This window comes from Narcine bancroftii, chromosome 1, assembly GCF_036971445.1.
Source record: "Narcine bancroftii isolate sNarBan1 chromosome 1, sNarBan1.hap1, whole genome shotgun sequence".
Taxonomy (NCBI): Eukaryota; Metazoa; Chordata; class Chondrichthyes; order Torpediniformes; family Narcinidae; genus Narcine; species Narcine bancroftii.
This window is the reverse complement of record NC_091469.1, coordinates 456466662-456485465: the sequence shown is the minus strand read 5'-3', so window position 1 is coordinate 456485465 and position 18804 is coordinate 456466662. Positions and strand designations below refer to the sequence as shown.

The window sequence follows — 18804 nt, the reverse complement described above, 5'->3', positions numbered from 1 at the left end:
CCCTTTGACTCCTTTGCTTTTTGATATAGTATTGAAACTGCCAGCTGTCACCCTCTGACAGTATAGAGAATTTAAAGGAATAAATAGAAATGGAGTTGAACATAAAGTATCTCTTTATGCAGATGATCTATAGCTCTTTATTTCAAATCCAGAGGTTTCTATACCAAATATATTAACGTAGCTTGCTCAATTTGGCCAGTTTTCAGGTTATAAATTACAGGTATACAAGAATTAACTATTACCCGTCTAGGGACCTTTTTCACTGTATTCTAATTTTCTGTTCAAAGTAGTGGAAGACCAATTTCATTACCTAGGAATTAATATTACAAAAAGTTATAAAAAATGTATTGAAAGGAAATTTCTTAGTATCACTTTATCGGATTAAAGTATTATTATTGGGATGGTCAACATTATCTATTACAATGATTGGTTGTATCAGTTTGATTAAAATGAACATTTTATCTAAATGTCTGTACTTTTTTCAAGCTTTAGCAATTTTCATTCATAAATCTTTCTTTAACTCATTAGATTCAGTTACTTCCTTATATATATGGCAAGGAAAACAACCACATATATATAAAAAGCCCATCTTCAAAAAAATAAAAGGAACGGGAAATTAATACTTCCAAATTTTGGATTTTATTATTGAGCAATTAATATACGTAATTTACTTTTATTAATACATTTAATAAATTAGTGAGTTGACTTTGGGTAGAAGTGGAATTGAAGTTTTCTATAAAATCATTTATGTTGGCAATTTTAGGTTCCGTTTTATCCTTTTCCTTTTCTAAATTGACACATAATCTGATAATGAGAAATAGGTTGAGAATATGGACTCAATTTAAGAAATTATTTTGGTTATAAAAGTTTTTCTCTTGCTGGTCCCATTATAGATAACCATTTTTTTCAGCCTTCTGTATTAGATTCAGGCTTTAAGGAATGGAACAGATTAGGTATCAACAGTTATAAAGATCTTTTTATTCGAGCTATCATTGACTCCTTTGAAAAACTGTCAGCTCAATTTAATATTTCTAATAGACATTTCTTTAGATATTTACAAGTTAGGCATTTTGTTCAGTCAAAATTACATGATTATTCCTGAATCGCAAATTCAAATATTCTTGATACATTTTTAATTTTCAGTTTGTTCCTGGTGAATTAATATCATGTATTTATGATGATTTATGATTTAAGATCAACCTCAATGGCTGGGATTAAGAATGATTGGGAGCATTAACTCAATATAACATTTTCAGTTGAAGAGTAGTATTCTGCTCTTAGCTTGATGAACAATTCTTCATTCTATGCAAGGCATTGCTTATTACAATTTAAGGTGGTACATAGACCACATATGTCCAAACTTATCTTGTTTTAATGCAGATGTTGACCCATTATGTGAGAAGTGCAACATTTTTGTAACATAATTGGTCCATTAGTTTTGGGAGGGCCCCAATTTAGTAAGATTTTGGGAAAACATTTTTCAATCTTTATGGACCATTTTTAAGATCAAAGTAGAACCATGCCTTTTAATTGTCTTGTTTGGTTTTTTTATCATGAACTAGATATACTTGTGTCTGCATCTCAAGAGAAAGTTTTAGCTTTTGGCATGTTGATAGCCAAGCAAGCAATTTTAATGAAATGGAAACATGAATCTTCACCTACTCATGCCCAGTAGTTACATGGTGTAATGGCATATTTAAGCTTGGAAAATAATTAGATACAACATTATAGATAGAAAGTTTCCATTTGAAAAGAAGTGAGGCCCATTTATAAAATACTATCATGATTGGAATTAAGTAATTTGGATGTTTCAACGATTTTCTCTAGTTTCTGAAGGTCGCTAATCGATTCATATCTTTATTTTTTTTTCTATAAGGTAATTGATTAGAGTGAGGGGATAGATTAGAATTAGTTTTCTTTCTTTTTTTCTTTTTTTCTTTTTATTCATTTTCTAGATTAATCAATTATATTATGGTTGTCCAAGATCATATTATGTCATATGTATAAAATTTATTGTTTTCTATCCAGAATTTTTTTTAAAAAATAATGTTTGATCAATGAATATATATGGATTTGAATTACATTTATATTAATTTGTGATATGCTTATGTGTAATGGATCTGTGTTAATATTAATCCTTAGTCTAATGTTAAAACTATATTTTATCTAGATATGGTTTAATAAGTTAGTTTTGGGCGGTTACAGGGGCAGAAAGAAAGCACATTAACATTTTAAAATCACATGATTCTTTGAGATGGAAGACAGAAATGATGTCATATACCATGTGACTTGAGAGATTTGCAAGAAATATATTATCGAAATGGGAGACAAAGAAGTCAGTTTTAAGGAAACTCGTCATTCTGTTCAGATGCAGAACTGACCAGCAGTAATTTTTCCTGAAAAGGGGGAAAAGCACCTAACCTAAGGAGAAAAGAGAATAAGTAGATTTCAAAAAGAGAGGCCTACTTTACAATAAAGTCTCTTTAAGATAAAGAGGACAGCTTCATTGTTCCAGGTTCCAAAGTCTTCATTCAAAAGAAGAAAATTTGATCATGGGAAGACAGGACTTGTATTATCTTTTTCATAGCAGATACATATGTGGCCAGAAGATGGTCACTCTGGTTGAAGAATATCTCTCAAGGACAACTCATCAAAAGAATTGTGAGTTTAAAGAGGCCTGAGATATGATGTTTAAAAGCTCTTTATAATTATATCTGAACTGAGAATTTGAGACCTCTAAGCAAGACTAAAATGATGCTGAAGTTTTAAAATGGACTTTTCAGAGGTTGGGACTTTATTACACACATACATTTACATTTGCACATAGTAGGGTTAAATTTAGAGTTAAGTTTAGAGATAAGTAAGTTTATAATGTTATTGATAGTTTAATTTAAAAACTATTATTTTGATTTTACCATTGTCTGGTGAATTTTCCATTGCTATTCCTTTGTTAGTGTTAACAAAGTTCCTATAGTCAGTAACAAAATTAAAAATGTTGTTACTTTGTGGCGATATATCAGTAGACTTTGTACGTAGGATTAATATGTTAAACTCAATAAAACTCAATAGAAATAGTTTAAAAAGAAAAAGAAGAATGATGGAGATATTGACATAATGTAGCAGCCTGCAGCCCGCGACTTGGGCCGACACAGAAAATGGCCGTTGAACGTGGTGACCGGCAAAACATCGTGTGGGTTGAAACATCCATTTCCATAGGCCGCTGAAACTGGCCAATCATTGCCGTGGGATCGCAGAGGGCCCAATCAGGGCCTGGGCATCCGAGGTAACCAATCAGCAACCGGGTAGCCAAGCTGACTATAAAAGGAAGACTGCCACTAAATGAACTCAATGTCGAATACACTTTACTGGTGTGTGTGCCTTTCTTCTCCTGCAGATACGAGCTGCAGCCTTAGGGCTATAACCGAGAGCTATAGCCTCACTACAATAAATCTTTAACCAGAATATATGCTGTAATTTTATTTTAAATGTCAATTGCTATAAACAAGGCCACTGCCCATATTTTACCCAATATAGCAACCATGATAATTGCCTTAATCACATCCCAGATTCTACCCAAATGAAGTATATGCATCACACCTCCAGCATACATTTCAAGTGGTAACCAGAAACAAGTACCATTTCTTTCTCTAGTAGTGTTACGCAGTATTTTATACTCTGAATGAGCTGTAAATTCGATTCATGGAAAGATGCCTTTCCAACCAACAAGTTCACATCGACCATCATGCTAATTCGACATAAATTTCATTTCATTCTCAGAGAATTTCCATCAACACCAACTACACCACCACTCGAGGTTCTATCACTCACCCTCCACACTTGGGAAATTTACAGTGGCCAATTAACTAATAACCAACATATTTTTGTGAGTTTTAATTTTCCTTTGTTCGGCACGGTTGCCGTAGCGGGGCCAGGGTTCAAATCCCGCGCTCTCTGTAAGAAGTCTGTACGTTCTCCCCTTGTCTGCATGGGTTTTCCCCAGCGGCTCCGGTTTCCTCCCACCATTCAAAACATACCGTAGGTTAATTGGGCATAAATTGAGTGGCACGGACTCATGGGCTGAAATTGCTTGTTACCATGCTGTGTGTCTAAATTTAAATTTAAAATTTAACTTTACTGAGAGCGGAAGAGATTAAAAAAATTGAGGACCAAAGAAAGACCAGCTGATATGATCAGGTGTTCTATACATAATGTGATAAAAAACATTTAAAAAGTTGAAAATGAAAGAAAATACAAGGTGGTGGGAGTGGTTTATGATTTTTACTTTAATTTATGGACAGATTTAGCAGCCCTCGTCATTACTCCATTTCTGCCTGCATCATTAGTTAGCAGGAGGCACCTGGGATGATGAGGGATAGGAATAATTTTGAATATGAAAGCCTCCTGAAGCAGCTCCACTGCAAACTCACTGCTTCCAAATAAAATCAGTGCTTTGAAGTGACCGCGGTAGGTAGTGCTTTTCTCAGAAACCAAGAGATGTGATCATTGCTGGCAGGCAATTCACAAAGTTTATATGGGGCTTGAAATCTTGATCTTCATGTACTCTTCCTCTCAAACAACCATGGGCTGTAATAAGACTGTGAATATCATAATCAAAATCTGCCTCACTGGGAAATTGTTCAATTAAAATTAATTATTTAAAATATTAAAAATCTATTAACATCTATTAATCTGGGAAATTATAGGCCAGTGATCTTCTGGGTAAATCGTAGAAGGATTTTTTTTAAATTTAGACATACAGCACATAACAGGCCATTTCAGCCCACGAGACGGTGCCACACAATTTACACCACACTGCCAGTACGTTTTGAACACTGGGAGAAAACCGGAGCCCCTGGAGAAAACCCACACAGACACGGGGTGAATGTACAAACTCCTTACAGACAGCACGGGATTCAAATCCTGGTCCAGTCCCAATCGTTGGCGCTGTAAAGGCATTGCACTAACCACTATGCCAACCATGCTGCTCTATTCTAAGATTTTCTCAGAGATCAGATATGTAAGAACTTAGATAGAAAGGAACTGATTAGGGAAGTCAACATGGTTTTACTGGTGGTTAACAACTTCTACAAGTGCATCAAAAGCATTCTAACTGGATGCATCACATGATACAGCAGCTCCTCCACCCAAGGGCAGAAGCTGGTGGAAAAGGAGGTGTGTGCAGCTCCAAATATCATGCAAACTTCCATACCCTCTATTAACATTTCCCGATGCCTTAGAAAGGCAGCCAACACACTCTAGAACCCATCCCATCCCGGCTGAACTCTCTTCGAGTCATCTAGGGCTGTACTCACTGGAATTTAGAAGAATTAGAGGGGATCTTATATACACGTGTAAAAATATGAAAGACAGATTAGATTGAGATAGGTACATTCATTTCCATTGGAGGGAGATATAGCCCCAAAATTTAGGTTAGTAGATGTAGCATGACAATGAGGAGGAACTGCTTTTCCCAGAGGGTGGTGAATCATTGGAATTTGCTGCCCATTGAAGCAGTGGAGGCGACCTCAGTAAATATATTTAAGACAAAGATGGATAGGTTTTTACATAGTAAGGGAATTAAATGGATATGGGGAAATGAGCCAAAAAAGGCACAAAGAGGCTTTGGCAGACAGAGTAAAAATAAATCCAAAGGGTTTCAATAGGTACATTAAAAGTAAAAGATTAGTGAGGGATAAAATTGGACCCCTTGTAGATAGCGAGGGTAGGCTGAGTGAGGTCAAAGGAAATGGGGGAAATTTTGAATGATTTCACTAGGGAAAAAAATATTGAACCAGTAAAGAAAAATAGTGGGGAGGTCATGAAGCATATAAGGATAACCGAGGAGGTAGTGATGGCTGTGTTGAAAAAGATAAAGGTGGATAAATCTCCAGGACCGGACAAAATATTCCCAAGGACACTCAGGGAGGGTTTTGGACAGAAAGTGGGGCCATTAACAGAGATATTTAGGATGTCACTGGCCACGGGGGTAGTGCCAAAGGATTGGAGGGTTGTGCATGTGGTTCCGCTGTTTAAGAAAGGGTCCAAATGTAAACCTGGGAATTATAGGCCCGTGAGTCTGTGGTGGGCAAGTTGATGGAAAGTGTTCTGAGGGATGGTATTTACAAATATTTGGAGGTACAGGGATTGATAGGGAGTAATCAGCATGGTTTTGTCAGGGGTAGATCATGCTTGACAAACCTGATAGAGTTTTTTGAGGGGGTTACAAAAAAGGTTGATGAAGGGAAAGCTGTGGATGTTGTCTATTTAGACTTTAGTAAAGCTATTGACAAAGTTCCCCACAGGAGGTTAGGAAAAAAGATGGAGGCATTAGGTATAAATAAGGAGGTAGTGAAATGGATTCAGCAATGGTTGGATGGGAGGTGTCAGAGAGTAGTGGTAGAAAAATGTTTGTCCAATTGGAGGCCGGCGGCTAGTGGAGTTCCTCAGGGATTGGTTCTGGGTCCACTATTGTTTGTTATATATATTAACGATCTGGAAGTAGGGGTGGAGAATTGGATAAGCAAGTTTGCGAATGATACAAAGATTGGTGGTGTTGTGGACAGTGAGGAAGATTACCGTAGATTAAAAGGTGATTTAGGAAGGCTGGAGGTGTGGGCTGAGAAATGGCTGATGGAATTTAATACAGGTGTGAGGTGTTACATTTTGGAAAGGCAAATCTAAAGAGGTCATATGCATTAAATGGTAGGCTATTGAGATGTGCAGAGCAACAAAGGGATTTAGGAGTGATGGTAAATGGTACCCTCAAGGCTGATACTCAGGTAGATGGTGTGGTGAAGAAGGCATTTGGAATGTTGGCCTTCATAAATCGGAGTATTGAATTCAAGAGTAGGGAGGTTATGATGAAATTGTACAAGGCATTGGTGAGGCCAAATTTGGAGTACTGTGTACAGTTTTGGTCACCAAATTATAGGAAAGATATAAACAAAATAGAGAGAGTGCAGAAAAGGTTCACGAGAATGTTGACAGGATTTCAAGGTTTGAGTTACAGGGAAAGGTTGTGCAGACTAGGGCTTTTTTCTCTGGAGCGTAGAAGATTGAGGGGGGACTTGACAGAGGTGTTTAAGATTTTAAAAGGGACAGACAGAGTAAATGTGGATAGGCTTTTTCAAGTAAGAGTGGGGGAGATTCCAACTAGAGGGCATGGTTTAAGATTGAAGGGGGAAAATTATAGGGGGAAAATTATAAGGGGAACATTTCTTTACGCAAAGGGTGGTAGGGATGTGGAATGAGCTTCCGGCAGACGTGGTTGAGGCGGGATCATTGGTTACATTTAAGGATAGCCTGGATAGTGTTAGGTCTGCTTTGTTCATGAATGAGTGAGTCAAACACCAGACTGAGTCGAAATCAAGGTTCTTTGTTCTTTATTGCCGGATTGTAACACTTGCAACTAACAGTGTTAGTTGGAGAAGGTGCATTCTGCCGTTATCAGCAAATGGTGTTTTTTATATACCTTAGGATACGTACTTAGTAAATTATCATACCATGACATTGTCCAATGAATAAACTGTTGCTGTCCCTCTCTGCTAGCCTCCTGCACATCAATTTGTCATCCCCACTCTTATCTTGAGAGTACAAGGTCACAACTGCATCTTGTTACGGCCCAGCACTGGGTGACTCCCTCTACATTCCCAGCTCATGATGTTTTTACCTAACAATAGTTACATGGAGAGGAGAGGACTGGAGGGGTATGGACCGGGTGCTGGTCAGTGGGACTAGGAGGGTGGGGATTTGTTACGGCATGGACTAGTAGGGCCGAACTGGCCTGTCCTGTGCTGCAAGTGGTTATATGGTTATATGGTTATGGTCTCCTCTAAACTTACCTCCCCACCATATCCTCTGGTGTTTGCCATTCCTGACTTGTGAAACTGGTGTTAGCTGTCCACACTATCTATGACTCTAATCTTGTAGGCAAGATTAGGCAAGTCTCCTCTCATCCTTTTATGCTCCAAAGAGAAAAGTCCCATCTCTGCTAACATTGCTTCATAAAATTATTTTCCAATCCAGCCAGCATCCTGGTAAATCTCCTATGCACCCTGTCCATGGCTTCTACATCCTTCCTATAATGAAGTAACCAGAACTGAATACAATATTCCAAGTGTGGTCTCACCAGAAATTTGTAGAGTTGCAAAATGACCTCACTACTCCTGAACTATATCCCCCTATTAATGAAGCCCAAAATCCCAAAGGCCTTCTTAACTATCCTATCAACCTGCGCAGCAACCTTGAGAGATGTATGGATTTGGATCGCAAGGTCCCTCTGTTCATCCACACTCTTAAGTTCCGACCATTAACCCTGTACTCAACCTTCTGGTTTGTCCTTACAAAATGCATCACCTCACACTCATCCGGATTGAACTTCATCTGCCACTTTTCTGGCCAACTCTGCAACCTGTCTATATCCTTCTGTAACCCACACAACCTTCACCACTACCTACAACTCCTCCAACCTTTGTATGATTCACAGACTTACTAACTTATCCTTCCACTTCTTCAGCTAGGACATTTATAAATATTTCAAAGAGCAGGGGTCCCACAATGGATCCCTGTGGAACTCCATTAGTTACATGTTTTCTCAAACTTGGTGTTAAGGAGAAGAAAATTAGTTGCATAGTGCTGGGAGGTGATTATTGAGAAATAAACTGCTTAAAAATAGAAAAAAAAACTGTTTTGACTTGAGTGAACCAGGAAAGTCTGCAGATACTGTGATTAAATAATAAATAAAGAAATAATCTTGATCAGGATAACAGAAATAAAATAAGATGAAAGCCCTTTAACATTACATCATTTTGTGACAGGATATGGAGATTGCAATTTGCAGTGAACATCTCGGGTTGTTGCAATGGTCTTATCAGTTGATTCATCTTGGTTAATATGAGTAGGCCTGTATCACTCTCCACAAATAATAAACATGCTGCAAGTGGTGATCCTTTCTTTTCAAATATTTTACCTCTATTTTTGGTCCAATGTGACTCGTGCATATCAAGCCTAAGTGCTTTTTTAAAATATTTTATTTAAAATGTTCATCAATGTAATTATAATTGTAGAGTCAATATTTAATCAAATTTTAAAAGTTACAATGATTACATGATAATAACCCCTCCCTCTTACCCACCCTCCCTCCCCTCTAATCCCCCCCCCAACTACTAAAAAAGTTAAAGTAATAACAATAGGTATAATATATAGTTATATAAAATAATAATATAAAAAAGAAAAGTATAATGAAAAAATAATATCAATCTGGATTGCACGAAGAGTTGGCTCACACACTGGGATTTTATATTAAATGACTTTAAAGAAAAAGATTATAACAGTTCTTAAGAGGCTGGAAGTACATTTTTACATATTTATCCCAAAACTTTGCATATATGGGCTCCAAATTTGTACAAAAGTTGAATATTTATTTCTCAATTTATATGTTATTTTCTCCAAAGGTATACAACTTTAAATTTCCGAATGGCATCTCTCTATACACAAATGTACTTCTGATTTCCAAGTCATTGCAATACACTCCCTTGCCACTGCTAAAACTATTTTAATTTTTAATTTAAATCTTGTTCCTTCTATATTCCCCAACAAATATAAATCTGGATTTCGTGGAATAACAATCCCAATAATCTGTTCTAAAAACTTTCCTAAATCCATCCAAAATGTTTTAACTTTAGAACATGACCAAGAGTGCAAAAAAGTTCCTATTTCATCACTACATCTATTTATCTGATAAATCCAATATCATTTTGTGCAATTTTCGTGGTGTTAAATATAATTGACATAAATAATTATATTGAACTAAACTGTATAATATTAATAATATTTGTTATAGTCTTCACAGAGTTCAGTCCATCTTTTCTCATCAATTGCAATATTTAATCAACCTCCCATTTCTGTCTAGATTTACATATTCTTTTTTTTTTTAAATAGTGCCTGCTTTAATAAAAGATATTTTGCAGAAATAAATTTCTTAGTATAACCTCTCCTAATAAGAACCTCCAACTCACGAGAACCTGGTAAATATATTAGACTTAATTTTTCCTGCAAGACAATATCTCTCAAATTAATAAAGGCAAAAATGAATGAAACAAAATTAAAGGGAAGAAAATCAATTTACAATTACAGTTCATTTTTGAACATAAATGGTAGAAACAGAATTTTTAATGGATGATTTCTGAGTAAACAAACCATTGGGAATTTCCACACCTGAGATAATACTTAATCCTGACAAAGTTACCTGACTCTGAAGTTCACTTTGTTGCTTCAGACGGAGGTTTTCTGGTGTATCAGCAACAATGGTGAATTGTTGCTTTGGGTAATGGCTGAAACAATAAAACAGAATAGCAATCAGAATATAATAAATTAAATACAAAAAGAACATGTGCTTCATTTTTACAAAATTAGACTGTCTTGTTCAGCTTTAGTTTCAATATTACACCTATTCCATTGACACTGGCTGTCACCAGTCATTGTCGTAATGACAGTGAAGAAACCCTACTGCCAAACCACAATGACAGATTTGTGAGCTAACAAAAGGTGCATCCCATGTTCATTGCTTGCCAAAGATAACATTCAGAAATATTTGAAATCTATTAAAAGTGAAATAAAATCATTGAAAAAAATTAAAATGAATTAAAAAAAGAAAAAAAAACATTTATCAGCCTTCAAAATCTTAAAAAGGGAACAACGCTATTTTTCTTTCCCATAGACTTTCAAACACCACTGAAATCAATATGTAGGAGCCAAATCCCTAGCGCTCATTGAAAATGAATTAACTGCATTTGACAAAGTCTGAAACCAAAACAGAAAATACTAGAAATGCTCAGCAAGCTTGAAAGTAAAACAGAGTCAAATTTTCAAGTTGAAGACTCTTCATCAAAAAGGCGAGAAAACAATGTAATTTTAGGATTCAAAGGAGACAAAGAAGCAATGGATGGGAGAAAAGGAATCTTTTTAATAGGGCAAAGGCAAATGATTCCAATGTTCGCTGAGCCGATGACAGAAATGGAAAAAGAGAAAATAAACAAAGAGATATATGAAACAGTGAAATGCAGCAATTGCAAAACCTGAAACCAAAAAGGAAAACATTGGAAATATAAATAGAAAATAAATTGAGTTAATATTGTATTACAGATGGATAAGCTTACAGCAGAAATAGTCAGCTCTGAGATGGAAGATGAAGGCTGTCCCTCATCGTCATAGCACAAGAAGCCAGTGCAAGTTAGTGTGACTATGGAAGGAAGAATTAAAATGAAGGGCAACTGGAAGTTCAGGGCCATCTCTGCAGATTAAACAGTAATACTCTGTGAAGAAGAATCCTAATTCTGCATTGATTTCTACAAGGAAGAAATCACATCATGAGCATTAAACTAAGAACTCTAAGTTAGAAGAAGAGCTGCATTATCTGCTTCATTCCATTCCAATCATCCTGCAATGTTCCAATAAGGCTCAACACAAGCCTGAGGAACAGTATCACCATGTCAATCTGGGCTCACTGCAACCTTTAAGACTCAAAATTAAAATCAATGATATCAGCAACTTTTTTGTTTTGCATGTAATGTTAATCCTTTTTTAAAGTAATGAAGTCACTCTCTGATGTGCTAAACATTTCCTGTATTTTTCTCATCATCAGCTACTTTTCACAGTTTTATTAACCTTTTCATTTTCTAATTTCTCATTATCAATCAGGTGTCTCTAAACATTGGAATCACTTGGATAACCTTTGATTGCCCCATCAGAGATATACTGTATCATCTGTCCATTTTCTCATTCCAATTTAAAAATAATTTGTTTTCTCGTCTTTCCATTGTCAAAAAAAAAAGATTTTCACCCTGAAATATTAACTCTATCTACTGCCACACACCAAAGTTGAGAATGTCAGATGCCCTTCACTAAAGGTAGGGGCCTTCTGCAAGTTCTGCCTACACCATGGCAGCCACAGTATATATATAGCTGATGACTGAACTAACCACAATTACTGCCTGATCTGCTGCTCCTTTCTGACATTTCCTGCTTTGATCCCTTAAACACAAGATGGGTAAACTCAGCAAAATCCTCCCTGAGTATGGATTCCATGGGGGTATTTTGGGGAAGCAAACTGAAAATTACAGTGCCAGCAAATAGTGCTTTTGGGACTTTATAATGCTGACATTCCTGACTTCCTGAGAATCTACAAGCTCAAAGCAGTTGTCTTTCATTGAACAGCACAGGAATAGGCCTTACAGCCCACAATTTCTGTGCCAACTATGATGCCAATTTAAACTGCTCATCTGCCTGTACATGGTCTGATTTCCTTCATTCCCTGCCTGTTCATGTGTCAGCAAAATGAGTGCCACTGTAACACAGGACAACAAGCATCCAAGTTACTAGTTACTAAGATAAATCAATTGAACATCCTAAATTAAATTCAAATGTTGCAAATGCCAAGATCATGATGACTGCAAGGTCACAACAGCATCTGTTAAGAGAAGAGTCAAAATGTTCCTTTATATTGCCAGAAAGGTCAGAGTCATACAGTGCAAAAACAGATTATTCAGTCCAGTCTGTTGGCACCAATCTTCACGTGCTAATTCCATCTTTCCTTCCACTTAGCTATCAACTTCCAACACCCCCCACACCCTGCCCCATACTCCCAACAGGGAGTATGTGTAAACTCTACAAACGCACATAAAGCCAGCATCAAATCCAGATCTCTGGAGCTGTGAAGCAACTGGACCAACCATTATGCAACGTCTGTATTGTGCCAACATTTCCACTCACGTTGTGGAAATATGGGTAATATTTAAAGTCTTCACAAATTCAATTCAATAATTGTACCAGTATATTAAGGATACTAGAAGAGTAGATTTTGACTGTTAGAAGCAATTTATTGCCACAGCAGGGCAAATGGAAGAGAGCATGTAGGCAATTGTAAAGGGGAATCTATGCAGCCACAGAGTAACCGGGAGATCTACACTATGGTCATCAGCGGATTGGGATCTTTGCAAAAAGTCCAGGTACGACCTGCAGAAGGCCATGTCTGAAGCAAAGTGGGAATTCCAGAGGGGGCTAAAGACAGATATACGCCAGCTATCGTAGGGAGTGCAGACATTATAGGGTAAGCATGAGATAGCTGTGATGCTTCATTACCTGATGAGTTGAACACCTTCTATGCCCACTTTGAGAAGAAGAACCAAACAGTGCCTACTAGAATATCTGAAAAGGCTGAGGACCCTGTGATATCTGTCTCTGAGGGCAATGTCAGAACATCATTCAAGAGAGTGAACCCTAGCAGGGTGTCAGGCCCTGATGGCGTACCTGGCAGAGTACTGAAAATCTGTACAAACCAACTAGCCAGAGAGTTCACGGATATTTTCAACCTCTCATTGCTGCAGTCAGAGGTTCCCACCTGCTTCAAAATGGCATCAATCATCCCAGTACCAAAGAAAAATAGAGTGAGCTTCCTCAACGACTACCGTCCACTAGCACTAACTTCTACTGTAATGAAATGCTTTGAGAGCTTGGGCATGGCCAGAATTAACATGAACCTAAGTAAAGATCTTGGACCCACTGCAATTTGACTCTCATCACAATTGCTCCACAGCAGATGTTATATCACTGGCTCTCCACTCAACTCTGGATCACCTCGAAAACAGCAATTCATACATACATACGACTGTTCTTCATTGACTACAGCTTGGCCTTCAATACCATTATTCCTTCAGTGCTGGTCATTAAACTACAAACTCTTGGCCTCTGTATCCTCCTCTGCAACTGGATTTTTGACTTTCTCATCGGAAGACCACAGTTAGTATGAATTGGAAATAATGCCCCCTCCTCACTGATTATCAACACAGGTGCACCCCAAGGATGCATGCTTAGCCCACTGCTCTACTCACAATACACCCATGACTGCGTGGCCAGGCACAATTCCAATGCTATCTTCAAGTTTGCCAATTAAACCACAGTTGTTGGCAGAATCACAAACGGCAAAGAGGAAGCATTCAGGAGGAAGATAGATCAGCTCAGTGAATGGTGTAACAACAACAACCTTGCACTCAACATCAGCAAAACTAAGGAGATGATTGTGGACCTCAGGAGGAAGTCAGGGAAACATGACTCAGTCCTCATCAAGGACTCAATAGTAGAGAGGGTCAAGAACTTTACATTCCTGGGTGTCAACATCCCCTTGGATCTGTCTTGGAGCCTCCATCCTGATGCAATCAAAAATAAGTCTCACCAGCGGTTATACTTTATGCGGTGTCTGAGGAGATTCTGTATGTCACCAAAGACTCTCGTAAACTTCTACAGGTGTAATGTGGAGAGCATTCTGGCTGGTTGCATTATTGCCAGTATGGAGGCACCAGCTCTCAGGACAAGAATAAACTCCAGAGTGTTGTTAACTCAGCCTGAGACATTACATGTACCAGACTTCACTCCATCAAGGACTTGTGCATGAGGTGGTGTCTTAAAAAAGCAGCCTCTATCCTCAAAGATCCCCACCACCTCTTCACTCTGCTACCATCGGGAAAAAGGAACAGGAGCCTGAAGATGAGCACTCAACGGCACAAGGACAGCTTCTTCCCCACTGCCATCAGATTTCTGAACCAAAGACACTGCCCTACTTTTTGTGCACTATTATTTTTATTTTTATAGTATTGTTGTAACATGGTTATGATATAAACGTTTCCACCATGACGCTGCTCTAAACACTGTATTTCATGACTTGCTTTACTTTCGCACATTCAAATCCAATTTCACAAGCTGAATATCGTCCACCTCTTCACTCTTCACCAACATATGTGTATAATTTAACACCTGACTGGTTTCCAAGCACTGAGTGCCTTCAGCATACTTCACTAATTGTTTGCCCACATCAGTACCATCCGCACTCAAATAATGCTGCACGTAACTAAAGATGAAATTCCATGCAATGCCAACAGGATATAGATTCCTTCAGGTGCTGAATTCCTAATATTAAACTGTAAAACATCTAGAGGAGCAAGAAGAAATATCCCAGAGCTTGATCAACAGTACATTTAAATTAAGACATACAGCACAGTAACAGGCCCTATCAGCCATGAGTCCGTGCCACCCAATTACATCCAAATCACCTGCAACCCCCCTACATTTTGAAAGGTGGGATGAAACCAGAGCTCCCGGGGAAAACCCACGCAGACACAGGGAGAACGTACAAACTCCTTATATAGGCAGCAGGCGATTTGAACCCTGGCCCCAATCGCTGGCTCTGTAAGAGCACTACACTAACCATGTTGCCCGAATTGTCTCTCATTCAACATCATTAGAAGAAGCCATCAGACCATTTACTTACTCATCTTCGCCCCATGTGTTGGGCAACATTTGGCTACACAATTTCTCAATAATTGTGATGAATAAAAAGAAATGCCTTAAAATGGGATCACATAGCTAACTTCATTAAGCATCAATTGTTCATACACCATACTACCCCAGAGTAGGATGAACCAAGTAACCAAGTAATTGTGCCTGGACATGTAAGTAAATGTGATTATTTTTTACAGTAGTAACTCCTTTGAAGAAGACCGCAGAGCCCACCTCACTGACAAAAGACAAAGGAGGAAAAACCCAACACCCAATTTTCCCCTGCAACCGCTGCAACCGTGTCTGCCTGTCCCGCATCGGACTTGTCAGCCACAATCGAGCCTGCAGCTGACGTGGACCTTTACCCCCTCCATAAATCTTCGTCCGCGAAGCCAAGCCAAAGAAGAAGAAGAAAGAAGAGTAACTGCACAGTTAATGACATCATTAGAAATATAAAAGACTCTAGATGCTGGATTCCAGTGCAAAAAAAAAAGCAAGTTGCTGCAGGAACTCAGTGGAGCAGGCAGAATTTGTAGAAGGAAAAGGAGAATCCACGTTTTGTGTCAAGAACTTTCGTCAAGACCTTAATGAGACTCAACATGTAAAGTTCTACTGTTCTTTGTTTTATATTTTAGATGCTGCCTGATTTGAGATCCTCCAGCAACTTGTTTCTTGCTAATGACATCACGATCAGCATGTAACTGTTTTCTCAATTACAATCACAAATTGAAGTTTTTTGGGTGCAGCCTAAAACTTTTAATCATGGTACTTCAATTTTTTCTGTAATTTATAGGATTGATCTGAATATTAAACATAGATTCAGAACTCATTCCTAAAAACACAGAATGAGCTCAAACTTACAGTGCACTTTATGAAACAAAGATACAGATAGATGTGGTAAACCACTGTTTGTATATTTAACTGACTGGGCATGCCTATTGGCTGGCTGTACCTGTGGTCACTCCTACAGGCTCCTGAATAAAGGTGACTGTCCCACAGCTCCCTCCCAGTTCAGGACAGTCACCAGCATGGACCTGCCTCCATTCTATTGTGAATAAAAGCCTATCAGTTTTACGTAACTTCCAGTCTTTCTGAGTTATTGATGCTGCATCAATTTTATTCATAACAAGATTTAACAATGGGGCAGATCCTGAAGCTGGAGAAGTTGGAAATCGACCCTCAATTACCTGAACCTTCCACCAACTTCGAACTCTGGCTGCGTTGCTTCAAAGCGTTCCTGCAGGCACCATCTGCCATTGTTCGATCAGAGAATGACAAGCTACAGATACTACTCTCCTGGGTCGGACCTCTAGTATACTCAATGATCAGGAACACTGTGTCATATCCAGAGGCGATGGACATTCTGAAAGACCAGTACCTGAAGAAGGCAAACGAGGTCTACGACACATCTCCTGGCCACCCGAAAACAGCGACCTGGAGAATCGAGTGCTGAGTACCTCTGGGCCCTATAAATTCCCAACAGGCCTGCGACTGCAAGGCTGTAACGGCCACAGAGAACGTGGAAGACCCGATTAGAGACACATATGTCATAGGCATCAGGTCCAACTATATCCATCAGAGACTGTTGGAACAAGGTGAGCGCAATTTGCAGAGGGTGGTTAAACTGGTGAACATGCTGGAGGTGGCCCTCCAGAATATGGAAGCCAACTTGGTCGACAATGCAGCCGCGTTGTGGTTTCCCTGGGTGCCGCCATTTTGCACAATTGCCAACATCACGCACCGCCAGTGATCCAACCACAGCCGCTGTACTCCATGAGCACCCGAAATGCTACTTCTACAGTTTGGGAAAGCACCTGAGGAAATGCTGCCCAGGGAAACGCGCAGTCTGCTCCAACTGCAGGAAGAAAGTGCATTACACGAAAGTGTGAAAGTTCAAGTCATCCCAACTCACCAATGCTGTATGCGGACTGAATGGGCCACCATCTTGTATGCTGCCATCTCTGAGACCCAGTAGTACCACATACCGAGCCGTGGGGGCCGCCATTGAATGCTGCCATCTTAGAGACCCAGTAGCGCCGCATGTGAGCCGTGGGGGCTGCCATCTTGGATGCTACCATCTGGAAACCAAACATACGAACTCTCTACTGCAGCTGCAGTCAGCAACCTGACACAGGCGTACATCACGCTGGATCAAGGTAATCCTCACCAACTCACCAGATCGATGATGGACATCCATGTAAACAGCCAGGTGATGAGCTATCTGTTTGATAGTGGGTGCACGGAGAGCTTCTTCCACCCGGACAAGGTGCAATGCTCCTCCCTTGAGTTTAGGTCAGTGACTCATACAATCTCCTTGGCCTCAAAGTCCCATATGGCTGATGTTCACAGCTACTGTATAGTGACCCTAACCGTGAGGAGCACAGTCTACAAAGACTTTAAACTCCTGGTGATGTCATAGCTATGCACTGCTCTGCTTCTGGAACTGGACTTCCAATGCCACCTTAAAAGCATGATGATGGAGTACGATGCCCCCCCCCCCCCCACTATCTGTAATCAGCAGTTCTTAAATTGCCCACTGCACTCCACCAGCAAAAACCCCAAATCTCTCCTCCCATCATTTCCAGCCAGCAACCCGAAGATTGTCAAGGCGCATGACCTGCAGACTCTCAACCCTTAAGATCACCCCTCCACTGCTGTTCACTAATCTTACCCCCGGCTGCAAACCCGTTTCCACGAAAAGTAGGCAGTACAGTGCAGGGAACAGGGCCTTTATTGGGTCGGAGATGCAGTGGCTACTCAATGAGAGAATAATTGAAGCCAGTATCAGCCCTTGGAGAGCCCAATTGGAGGTGGTGAGGAATGGGGAGAAAAACAGGATGGTCACTGATATCAGTCAGACCATTAACAGATACATGCAGTTGGATGTGTACCCTCTTCCCCATATCTGGTAAACTAAATTACACAATATCCACCATCGACCGAAATTCAGCACATCATCAGTTTCCCATCCACCTGGAGGACCGCCAATATACTGGTTTCAAGGAGGATGGCTCCCTCTGAGGGTTCCCTTCAGCATCACTAATGGGGTCTCAGCCTTCCAGCGGGAGATGGACCGAGTAGTAGACCAATATGTGCTGCATCTGGACAACTTCACCATTTCAGCTATGACCTGAAGAACCATGACACACCAACCTCCAAAAATTCCTCCAGTCCGCCAAACTCCTAGCCTCACATACAGTAAGGCTAAATGCCTACTTTGCACAACCTGCCTTGCCATCTTTGGCTGCATCTTGGAGAACAGAGTCACTGGCCCCAACCCCAATCACATGCACCCCTTTTGGAACTTCCCCTCCCCCACAGCGTCAAAGCCCTAAAAAGGTGTCTGGGCTTCTTTTCCTATTATGCCCAGTGGGTCCCCAATTATGCTCACAAGACCCGCCCCTCATTAAATCTACCTCCTTTCCCCTGGCACCAGAGGCCCATGGAGCTTTCAGCCACATCAAAACAGACAGTGCC

General features: G+C 39.5%; 1 protein-coding gene across 3 annotated transcripts in view; it reads right to left on the bottom strand.

Moving 5' to 3' along the window:
* The window catches only part of nebl (nebulette), a 379969-nt gene that overhangs the window by 211001 nt on the left and 150164 nt on the right, over nucleotides 1-18804 (bottom strand). For all 3 annotated transcript variants that reach the window (XM_069914655.1, XM_069914656.1, XM_069914657.1), the window contains exon 3: nucleotides 10247-10331. In XM_069914655.1, the coding sequence (XP_069770756.1) occupies nucleotides 10247-10331 (85 nt within the window). The remainder of the gene's footprint in view (nucleotides 1-10246; nucleotides 10332-18804) is intronic.